Source organism: Epargyreus clarus, unplaced genomic scaffold (genome assembly GCF_041222505.1).
Source record: "Epargyreus clarus isolate Ecla_fem2 unplaced genomic scaffold, WU_Ecla_fem_2.2 ptg000008l, whole genome shotgun sequence".
NCBI classification, from domain to species: Eukaryota; Metazoa; Arthropoda; class Insecta; order Lepidoptera; family Hesperiidae; genus Epargyreus; species Epargyreus clarus.
The window spans coordinates 13,727,423-13,739,529 of NW_027332216.1; the positions used below are offsets into that span (position 1 = coordinate 13,727,423).

Here is a 12,107-nt window from a genome sequence, read left to right on the forward strand (position 1 = left end):
TAAATTATGTAACCTATAAAAATAGTGCTAGCATGCATGTTTATTTTTTTAAAAAACAAAATGATGACATAAGTAAAATATTAATAATTTATATACATAATATCATATCGACTCGTATCGTATCGATATTAAATTATTCAGAATTTAAAAAATTAATGATAACATCATCCTTTTGTGGCTTCATTCAATTTCAAGGCGGGGAAGTATCTTTCTATTCTACTTATCAAAGCCAAAAATATAAATTATGTAACCTATAAAAATAGTGCTAGCATGCATGTTTATTTTTTTAAAAAACAAAATGATGACATAAGTAAAATATTAATAATTTATATACATAATATCATATCGACTCGTATCGTATCGATATTAAATTATTCATATCATATCATTGAAGTAAATACAAAAAATGTGGGTACTTTATACAAACAGTGACAATTTTAAATCTGTGTTCATGACGTTAACTATCGCATTTAACAGTAATGTTTTGTGAAAATATGGATAGAATAGTGTTAGGAAGAAAAACAGTAAGTACAAACAAAGTTAATATCACATTTTATAATATACTAGCTGACCCGGCAAACTTTGTACCGCCTCAAAATCGATTTATCAAATATATTTCATATAAAATATAGCCTATGTTACTCGTGCATAATATGTTAAAATCGGTCCAGTAGTTTTTGAGCCTATTCATTACAATAAAAAAATAAACAAAGTTTTCCTCTTTATAATATTAGTATAGACAAGAATGAAAAGAGCATACAGTCCACCTGATGGTAAGTGGCTATTGCTGACCTTGGACATCTGTAATCGAGGTAATAAGAGTCCTACCTGAGGTCTGCCACAGACCCCCGACCAGGCAGAGATCTAAATAATGTCGTAGTCAACCCATTGCTGTCCCACTGTTGGGCATGGGTCCCCTCTCAGAATAAAAAGGATTAAGTCATAATCCACCGCGCTGGTCAAGTGTATATTAGTAAACTTCACATACTTTTGAGAACTTGAAGATCTCGCGAGTATGTAGGTTTTCCCATTGTTTTCTTTCGCCGTAAAACAAGTGATAATTAATTTCTAATACGCACATAACTTTAACTTGATCTTATTAAAGATAGATTTCAATGTTTTCCCGTTATCGTGTGTCTTGCACAAACACGTAACATGGAATTATAAGTAGTAATATGAGTGTAGAAAGCGTTTTGTTATAAAATACAAAAGTATAAATAATTGATTATTTCATGGCTTTAAATGATTAAGGCTACCTAGGAAGTGGTTTCGTATTTGTTCTTCTTATCTCTCTTATTGTTTTAAGGCCAAGTTTTAAAGGTTAAAGTTGCATATAAGGCTTCCTATAGACGGTAAGACTTCACGAAGACTGCAGCATTATAACTATGTTTTAATTGCTCAGCTTAGTTTAACTATACGGTATACTTTTATTTATGTTCAAATAAAGTGTATTTAATACGTGTCTCAATAGATACTGAGACCGAATTATTATAATCTATACATTTCATTAAAATGTTGTTCCCGAAATGATTCAAATTGCCACTACCATTAAAATACCACTAATTTCAATATTTTGTTATTCCTTATAATCAGTATGTAGAGTAGATGTAAGTTCTAATTCAATAAATTATTTTTAAGCATAACATTAAGGCTGACATTAAGCCTTCCATTACTGTACCTACAATAATAAACAGTCACACATAATATTAATTCCCAACCCTTTCGATAGATAACTTTATTACCAAGACCTAGCATTTGTCGTTCGTCGTCGTGTTATCGTCCCGTGAACAGCACGCCTAATAGATTATGGGTAAGATAGAAGTCAGGTGGCACATTTAATGTCTTCATACTCGGGGCAGAGCAATTAAAAACAGTTACTGTTAATGTATCAAAATTAGTGGCGACCGGGAAACAAAAGGTGTGACAGAGTTGCCTCGGGCTAATAGACGGCGACGATTATTTTCTTATGAGTTCACAATGACAGTCAAGTGTGAACCGGGCTGGGTTGTTGGGGTCCATTATTCTTTTTTATTTATTTTTTATTTAATAGTTGCACCAACGAAGTGATCACTGACAAATCCGAATAGGTTTACTTTATCTTATATATAAAATTCTCGTGTCACAATGTTAGTTACGGTACTCTTCCGTAACGGCTTTACCGATTTTCACCACATTTTATTTGCATATTCAGTAGGTCTGAGAATCGGCTATCTATTTTTCATACCCCTAAGTAATAAGGGTTGTTCCCTTAACATTTTTTTATTTATATGGCAACACAACGTTTGCCGGGTCAGCTAGTATGTATATAAACAATAAGTGTCACTTCACTTATAGGGCATGCAATAAAATAACAAATAAAAACTAATTGAAAATTACATTACAAAAATATAAATTAAATAAAAACAATACTAACATTACAAACATTCTATTGATTCTAAGCTGCTTATGTCCCACTGCTCCGTTTATTCTAATAATTCTAAATTACTTTTACTTATGTTCGTATGTTCTTCGTGCTACTGTGGACGCCTTGAGTTGTTCCAATGCGAATTGGTTAGAGAATAACAATTTGAAATAAAATAAAAAGTAAATGCTTTCCGTAGTTTAGGTTTATTAGGATAGGTTAAGGTTAGGCTGAATAAATAGGAATGAAATGGACATATAAAACATCTATTACTGGAGTAATGCTCTTAAAAATATATTTATTTTTTCTTAAAAAATACTAATTTATATACTTATTGTAATACAAGGATTACTCTTTTATTTAGCCCTCAAGAGATATTTTTTCGAAAATCGCTAATTGAACTCATCGAATTAAGCTGTACCTGTCAATTAAGTTTACTAAGTAGATTGAAATTTTAATATTTTTTACGAAATTATTTTTTTCTTTCTTTTATTTTTTTACGGAATTCTAACAATTTTAAGTGAGTCGCCTCGCGAGTTGTTATAATATTGTTGAAGTAGTATGATTAATCTTACAGAAATGGCCAATAATGGGTTATAAGTGTCGTTTCTGACAATAATGGTGTCGAGGAAAATAAGATGTAATATGTTCCTTGCAAAAAATTCTTAAATATGTAAAATATTACAACACTAGACATATGGGAATGATTATGGTCGTAAGGTATAAAGACCTTATAAAGAATAATTGAGGTATGTAGAATGTATAAAAGATTATAAGTAGAAGATGAACAAAAAAAAATTGTAAGTATGTTTATACGTAGCGGATAATTCCTGTAACGTCTGCACTTATTTGAAAACTCTTTTCCATACGAAATTCACCTTATATTTTATTATAATTATATACAAATTAGCGAACGTTACTCATTTAAGACGAATAAAAAAGTACAAGTTGTTGTTTTATTAAATTTCCTCTCATTTGATACCCACATCTTAGGGGTAAATAAAAATAAACGATCGGCCATCTTAAAACCATATTGGATTTAGAATAACGTTATTAAATTAATCATAAATGAATATTCCCTAAAAATTGATTTATCTATTTTCAAAATTGGCGAAGACATACAATTTTGTAAAATTTCTTGTTATTGATATTTTAGTTTTGTTTTCAGCCTACCCGACAGAGGGCGCGAGTGGACAGATTCGTGGCCCCACGTGACGTCATCTCCGACGTGCGCAAGCGCCGGACGCGGCGTAGCACCATCGCTCAGCAAGATGTCGATATCTGGGTGAGTATTTTGAAATTTTCAAAAATAATATCAAACGTGATAAATGCAACTTGTACCAAATTGACAATATTTAATTGTATAAAAAAGTAAAATCGAATACAATTTCATTACATTGTTTCATATAGTGATACAACCTTTGGACGTAAAAAAACTAAAAATTGATATATAATAATCTCAAGCAGCAGGTTATTTTGAATCTGAACTGACGTTGATTTTATTGTTATGAGACTCACCACCAACCTCACATACGATAGATATTATATAAACTTACGAAGACGTTAAGAAACTAGGAAGCTTGCATGAAATACAGCCAGTAACGGTCACCCATTCAACTCCCGACCGCGCCCAATGTTGCTGAACTAAATCAGTTAATCTTTACAAACAGCGAAGTTGATTAAGGTAAGGCTGACTGGTATAAAATGCTATTTAGCATTAAGTCTGCCTTTTGTACTATATTTTTTTAAATATTTATACTAATATTATAAAGAGGAAAACTTTGTTTGTTTGTTTGATTGTAATGAATAGGCTCAAAAACTAATGGACAGATTTTAAAAATTCTTTCACCATTCGAAAGCTACATTATCCACGAGTAACATAGGCTATATTTTATATGAAATATATTTGATAAATAGATTTTGAGGCGGTACAAAGTTTGCCGGGTCAGCTAGTAGTCAATATAGAGCAAATAAATAAATACGAGTAAGTTAAACGTGCTTCATTATAAATTATCAATTTCAGTTTACAGAATACCTCCAAAAGAAGAAATATATGAGCTATTTGGACAAAGCGTTCGGCTTGGAGCCGCTGGTCACGCAGCCGGAGAAGCCAGTGGAGCGGGCGCACACCTGGCCCTGCCGGCCGAGGGCCAGGGCCTACCTGTCCACTGCTGACAGCATCCTGGACCTGCCCAGTTACAGCGAGGCCGCTTGTAAGTAGTTCAGGAAAAACACAAAATATGTTGTACACACTTAAATAATTCAAGGAAATTAATGGGATAGGGCCATTTTTACTCCGGCCGCACCGCCATACCTATTTCTGCATTTTATTATATAAGTATTATAGAAGCAAATTACTTTTCAGTCGATCCGATGTAAGTAGCTACTGCCCCTCTGTAATCACAGTTCCATGGAGTGTTGTACTGTACTACAATCTATTCTGGTCTTGATTCAGCCCAGAATTGCAAAGACGCAACGTGCAACGTATCTGTGGCCAGCCTAAGGTTGTACTCTACTGTAATGCTACATACACACATGCGCATGCATTGCACATTGCGTTTTATTACTACAAATAAATACAACAACAATATTCTAAGTCTATGAATAAATCATTAAATTGCCTTTATTGGTTATCATGGCAATAAAATAGCATCCAAAACAGTTCCAGAGCTCCTCGATTGGAGTAACGACAACATCCTGGTGGCCGCGCTGGGGAGGAAGTACCACAAATGGAGCTGGCGGAGTCAGAGCCTCATCAGCCAGGGTCTGACGCGCCACAGGATCCAGTGCTGCAAGTTCGATCCTCGCGGAGAACTTCTTGCTGTAAGTGATTTTAAGGAAAATAGGAAAATATTCTTACAAGTTACATATCTCATTGTAAATGTCGCTCGAAATAAAAATGTCATATCATGTATAAATTTATGTACTTACGTCTACGAATCTGCACTTGAAAAGCGTTATGGACTACGGCCTAAAACCTTCTCATTTTGAGAGGCGATTCGTCATCACTATTCAGGCCTAAAATGAAGAAATACAAACCTAAAAGACCATAGTCCTTACACGCACACATACATTATATTATTACAATACAAGTATATATATTAAGTTATCAAATAGCTTACTTTGTGTACCTATATAAGAAGAAAGTATGTACTACCAGATATCTTACTTTACAAATATAAAAAAAAAGATTTTTGTCTACATGTAAGAAATGAAAATTAAATGTTTTGTACATTCCTTTCCTGTGTTTAGCGGCATGGTCGTAAACAATTCTCGACACGCCCACTGAAGGTGGTAGAACCCTTTGTGGTTTTACTCCATACTTATCCGAGTCGTTCCAGCTTAGCCCTTAGGGGTAGTGACGCATCTGTGGCCGACCTCATGAAGGGATATCTAATCCTATCTGAGGTTGATTGAAGCAGTAACCACTTACCATCAGATGGACTGCATGCTCGTTTGCTACTCTATATTATAAACTAGCTGACCCGGCAAACTTTGTACCGCCACAAAATCTATTTATCAAATAGACTTCATATAAAATATAGCCTATGTTACTCGTGGATAATGTAGCTTTATAATGGTGTAAGAATTTTTAAAATCGGTCCAGTAGTTTTTGAGCCTATTCATTACAATCAAACAAACAAACAAAGTTTTTCTCTTTATAATATTAGTATAGAAAAGCACAGTTTTAAACTATTACAAATGTTTACGCCTACGATATTTTTGTAACGTATTTTAGTTTAATTAAAATCTTAAAATTTCTTCTCACTTTCAGTTAGGAACAGACATGCAAGCGGTGGAACTCCACGACAACGCGCGCAGCAAGCGGGTAGGCACCACACGTTGCCACTGCGTAGAGGTCGACTACCACGTGTGCTCCACCACCGCCCTTGACTGGAGCCCTACTGGGAACTCTTTTGCTACGTGAGTGCTATCATTTACTCACATCAACATAATACCATATCACATTAATTCCAAAATAAGTAAGGTTGAAATACTCCTGAAATTACAACAGCAAGGAAAACAACTTAAAATAAAGATAACGTTAATCGGCCATCGCTTGAGCGTTAGTTGCCAAATCTACCAATTTGTCGCTCACGCTACTGAGCAAGAGTTGAGAGAGAGTTGCAAGAGCGACCGATGTGCGGAAAAATCTGTCAGCAGCCGATTGTTTACACGTCTATAGAGATGCATATGCTACTAAATAATCGCTGAGCAGTTTGACTTCAATTTGGACAGTTATGGAAATAGCACTTAATCGCGTTGCTCGAGCGCTAGTAGCCTTTAAGCTCTCAGCGTTAAATCTATAATTATTTATTATACTACAATTTTGACGTATCACACATTCTTAGTTACGGGTACATAATTCTAGAACCTGAGCTTTTACATGAATGTTTGAAGGTGGTAGAACCCTTTGTGGTTCGACTCCGGCGGCACCACCGCCACACCTATTTCTACCTAATAACAGCAGTGTTAGGCGCTGCTGTGTTCCGGTTTGAAGGGTGTGGTAAGGGAGACAGACTTTTCCGAGGCGTTCCAGCTTAGTCCTCAGGGGTAGCGGCGCATCTGTGGCCCACCTCAGGTGGGAATATCTAATCCTAGCTGGGGTTGATTACAGATGTCCATGGGCAGCAGCAGCCACTTACCATCAGGTGGACTGTATGCTCGTCTGCTACTCCTATATTATAAAAAAATAAGTAAGTTTCGAAAGTCATCCATTTTATGAATACAATTCAATTGCGAGTGACCCAATCCGCCTTAACTTTGCTAATATCTATCAATTTCTTTCAGAGGATGTTCATGGGGTGTCGTAGTCTCCTTCACCCGGAGCGCACAGCTCATAAGCTACAGACACGTGGAGAGGACGGCCATCCTCGTGGTCCGCGTGTCCCCCGACGCGAGGTACGTCGCCGTCGCCGCCGTCGGCTCGCCTGCCGTCGTGCTGCTCTCCTGGCCGAGGCTGGAGATGTATTCCAACCTCGAATCTGATACGTGGACTATTAGGGTAAGAAATTGTAGTGATAAAATAAAGAAATAATAGCATATAAGTAAAAGTACTGATAACCTAGTAGATGAAACTCGGTTTCTTATTCGGAGGGTCCAAGGTTTCCATTCATTGATGTTGTAACGGAGAAAAAATATCGTAAGGAAATCTACACGAAAAATCGTATTATGAATTAATTATTACTTGCTTTTACGGAGAAAAAACAAGGAAATGTACGTCTAAGAATTAAAAAAAAAGTTTTTTAATATGTGTAAAATCTACATATTTGCACTTAGCCAGCGCGCTGGACTAAGCCCTTCTCGAGTTGAGAAGAAACCTGTTACCAGCAGTAAGATAGTAATTAGTTATACGACGTTACAAGTTTATCAATTACAATACGACATCTTTATTGTACATCAAAACAAAAAACAAAGACATTTACAATCAAATATTTATAAGTTTTCAAAAGGCATATTATCTTTTATTTATTAATTAAACGGCCAACATACTGCACTAATTTTATAATTAAATAAATATTAAACATGGTCCGCAAAAGTAATGGTCTAAGTCCGTAAAGCCAGGGTAAATACAGGCGACGGCATCATGTGAATTTTAACAGCTAATTAACAGCTCATGTACGTCGCGCATTAAAGATGTAACGTTAAATAATGATGTACTAAAATTGTTAATTAAATATTGCAATAAGAAAATGTCACAACTTTCATCATTGTCATAAACCGTGCTTATAACTAAATATATCACTAATTACAAAGCTATGAAACGAATCTCCTTTTGATACTTCTCGAAAACATGTTTTCTATGTAATAACTAAGCTGTTAGTTTTTCTGCGGTGTTCATTAATATGTAAGGAAGATTCTATAAGAAGCTCCGCATATACTATATGTTATTGAATCCCATAATCGTAAAGGTTATGATCCCGGAAAAATTGAAATTCTAATTCCTTTTGCAAAATTTAGTAATTTCGTGGTGACTTCCAGCTATTCCTCAAGAGATGGCGCCACGAGTATTCTGAATCACGCTGTCGAAGTTTTCTAAACGTCTTGCATATATACAATCTCCGAACTGAGATTGTGGGAGCACGGCCGTTCCCCGGGCATGATCACCTAACCCGGCGGGAGATCTTCCTTTGCCACGTTTTAAGTCCAATATTTTAGCATAAGGATGGGAAGAGTTTCTCTTACTTGCGCTAAGAAAAGGATTAAGTTACAATTCTTACGTAATACTTAAACCTCTCCCCCAGTGGGCTTAGTAACTTCCCTAATATAATCCTTCGTCCAGACAGTAACATGGCATCCCTGGCGAAGCGCACTGCTAGGTGTGGGCGCGGTGGCAGATAACCGAGCCCAGATCTCGCTGTGGGATGCCCCCTCCTGCGAGACCCGACAAGCCACAATAGGCCACAGTCGGAACAGCCTGGACGCGATGCTGTTCAGCCACAGGACTGGGGAGCTTGTGTTGAGTCTGTGGAATACAGGTACATGGGTTAAATATTATTTGGTAGCAACTAGTAGGTAGTATCAATGGATTGGAGGTCTTTGACTCAAACCTAGACCTCCAGTCCAGGGACGGATGTTTTTCCGTTGTGTGAGAGATGTGTCAGCTGGCTAAGCGATGTCGAATTTAAGTTACGAAACTTTTTGACTGTTTCTCCCAAGACTAAACCGAAGTATGTTCTATGTAGATGCCGGTCGCAGATCCTTAGCTCGCATCCGTAGATCCAATTGTTCATATTTCCCCCGTAATACAACGTACATTTCTTGAAGCCATTTACACTGATCTATATAAGCTAATCTAAGCAATAAAAATAGTGGATTTGAAAATATTTTTTTCATTAATTTATATCAACTTTAAATTACCAAACATGTATAAAAGTAATTATTTTTCAGATCGTGTTACTGTCCACCAAAGATCCTGTTCACAGCTGGTAGTGATGAGTGACCCTAGTACCGTGGTAGACCAGTGGGGTGAAGGTCAGACTGGAGTGGACCGCGTCCGGACCATGGTCTTCAGCCCGGATGGGACCAAACTTGGTAAATGTTTTTCATACTCGATTTTACCCAATTAAAACTCCCAGGTGGCTTTCCTCAGCGAACGTGGAGAAATCCGAGATTTTCACCTGAATACAACCAGAATCCTCCGATTACAGTGCCTCTATTGGGGACTACTCCAGAGCATTTACGCTCTTCACACCTTCGATTGCTTACAACCGTATGCGACCACACATACGATCGTCCTTCTCAGGATCACGGGCTTCGTGGTTCCAACACCCAGTTTTTCTGACCACAACCCCAGAAACCCCCTTTTATTCGCGGTTTACTACAGCCTGGATAAACTGTAGCTCTATTTGGTCCCCAGGGAGACAAGTTGAACCACCACCTATCAAAACTAATTCAGGCCAGACTAGATCCACATAAAACTAATAACGTATCCCAATAACGATCATAATTTGCCATATAAAATTATTTATTATAGATAGATGGTACTAAACTTCATAAATACCCTTCATAATTGGTCAGTATATTACAACTCTTTAGGATGTAATAAATAAATGTTTACTGCGCAAACTAATGAAACGTATTTTATACTTGATACAATTTTACCGGTAGTTGATAGGTAATTGGAGAAGCAAATTTATATATATATATTTTAAGGTGCGTGTAGCCCCTGAAAATAAACCTGTACCTTAGTTACGTTTTACAAAAATATTGGCTGGTGAAATATGGGCTGTTGAATGAGTAAAAAATAGTATTCAAATTAACCTTGTTTATGCTAATAAAATTATAATAAATATAAATAAACGACTTGAAATTTCCATTCATAAACATTTGATCAATCAACGCCGCGGTCAACCACTCAATACGATTAACTGTAATATTTGAGTGACATTAATATATACGTTAATGGTAACATATGAATATTTATAGCATTCGCAAACATCGCAGTTGCAAAATAATTTGATTAAATAAAATCTGCCAAGAGTGAGCCGGCAATTAAAATGAGGATCAATATGCAGCAATCAGTTTGTTTGTGTGTAAAAAATATGTTCCAGTTCTCACAAAAACATTACACTTATGGTACACAAATTTGCAGCTTTTCTTTATAATGTACTCGAATATTGGAAAAATATTATTTAATTTTTCAAATTATATAAAGTAAAGACTTAACAGGTATTTGGTACAAGTACCTATGCACCCTAATCTTATCGGAGATTGATTATAGAATGGACTAAATGCCCGTTTGCTACTGGCCATTTGTAATCACCTCCGAACAGAACAGCTGCTTTCTGGTCTGGTCGATCTGACACGTTGTCTCTCCTTCGAAGTAAGGTCACCTCAATATAACTCAGCTAACATCAACACCCTTTTACTAAAACGCAGAACTTCACGCTAAAATTATGGCAGTGGTACATTCCCGGTCAAACCATCTGTTCTACCAACAAATGAGAAAATATAGGCGATAGTAACTCCGAAGCGAAACACTAAGTATTCTTCTCCGTTACTCTATTTTTTTTTTTGTTTATCCTAAAGATTAGGCAGACGTGCTACCTGATGGAAAGTAATCAACGCCGCCTATGGACATTTGCAACACCAGAGGAGTCGCCAATGCATCACCGGCTTTGTATGTATCTTTTTGCACATTTTTTGAAGAGCCCCATGTCAGCCCTCCGGAAAGACCTCAGGAAGCTCATTTCACACCATACACTCACGGCAAGAACGTCCGTGCAAATTTAAAAAAAAAATGTTTTTTTGATTTTACAGCAACAGCAACATTAGACGAGGACCTGATCATCTGGAACTTTCTCCCAGAAGACAAGAAGAAGAAAAAGAAGATAAGATGTAAGAGATTCTCAGCGATACCGGTTTACCTGGATGAGACTTCGTACGGATGTTCCTTGCGATAATTCTACATCAATACTCATTTGTAATTATTGTTTATAAAATTTATTCAATTATGCGCTGGGTGTATTTTATAAATATATTGCTTGTTTCGAATGTGATCTTTGCTTAATACCCCACTTGAATTAAGTAAACGACATGCTAAGTAATAATCTTGTCCGTGAAAAAATGTAATTTCAAGAATGTTATTTTGTAAGTTAGTTTGTTTTTCTCGTTTCCATGGGTAATTTCTGCGTTGTAGTACTACTGCTGTTTTCAGGTTTGAAAGTAATTTACTGGTATGCGGCTTTCCAACTCAATTCTGAGAAGGAGCATTTGTTATCAGCTTCAGGTAATTCTTGTTTGATTTGGACTGTTTAAATTTATTTCAGATGACAATCACTTACCATCACAGATACCGTTTTTCCATAAGATATTTCATATTTTTATATTTTTGGACACTCCCATGCCAGGCACTTATTGATACCAAAAAGGATATTTAATACGATCTAAACAATATTTGAATCCTTGTCTTCCCACACCTGTCAAACAAATACTTTTCTTCATAAATAGGTATGACAATATTTTCCGCCACTGCAAACTGAAATTCTTTTGTAGTTAAAATGTATATGGAAAAATGATCGCTCATCGTCAATAGTAGATAGTAGAACAAGAACCTTAGGTCGGCGTTCGCCACCACGCGTCGTTATTGAGTCGTCAGGGTCGCAGGATCGACGTTGCAATGCGCACTTGGCTAATTTATTCCCTCATTGTGAACCCATCTGAGTGCCAAGCTCCACGTGAACATTTATCCAGACTCCAGACC

General features: G+C 36.3%; 1 protein-coding gene across 1 annotated transcript; it reads left to right on the forward strand.

Annotated features, from left to right (window-relative positions):
• The first annotated feature begins 435 nt into the window (after nucleotides 1-435).
• LOC140744531 (protein cortex) lies at nucleotides 436-11,398 on the forward strand. The gene is made up of 9 exons (XM_073076159.1): nucleotides 436-524; nucleotides 3,558-3,686; nucleotides 4,425-4,614; nucleotides 5,064-5,224; nucleotides 6,177-6,325; nucleotides 7,193-7,406; nucleotides 8,685-8,880; nucleotides 9,293-9,436; nucleotides 11,165-11,398. The coding sequence occupies exons 1-9, from the start codon at nucleotides 480-482 to the stop codon at nucleotides 11,305-11,307; spliced, it is 1,371 nt and encodes a 456-aa protein (XP_072932260.1). The 5' UTR covers nucleotides 436-479; the 3' UTR covers nucleotides 11,308-11,398.
• The last annotated feature ends 709 nt before the right edge of the window (nucleotides 11,399-12,107 follow it).

Bases quoted from the DNA above. Each gene is read 5' to 3' on its own strand.
- LOC140744531 (XM_073076159.1), top strand. From the start codon at position 480: ATGTTTTGTGAAAATATGGATAGAATAGTGTTAGGAAGAAAAACA. The intron at 4,615-5,063 runs GTAAGTAGTTCA...CATCCAAAACAG, and splicing joins CAGTTACAGCGAGGCCGCTT to TTCCAGAGCTCCTCGATTGG. The intron at 6,326-7,192 runs GTGAGTGCTATC...AATTTCTTTCAG, and splicing joins ACTGGGAACTCTTTTGCTAC to AGGATGTTCATGGGGTGTCG.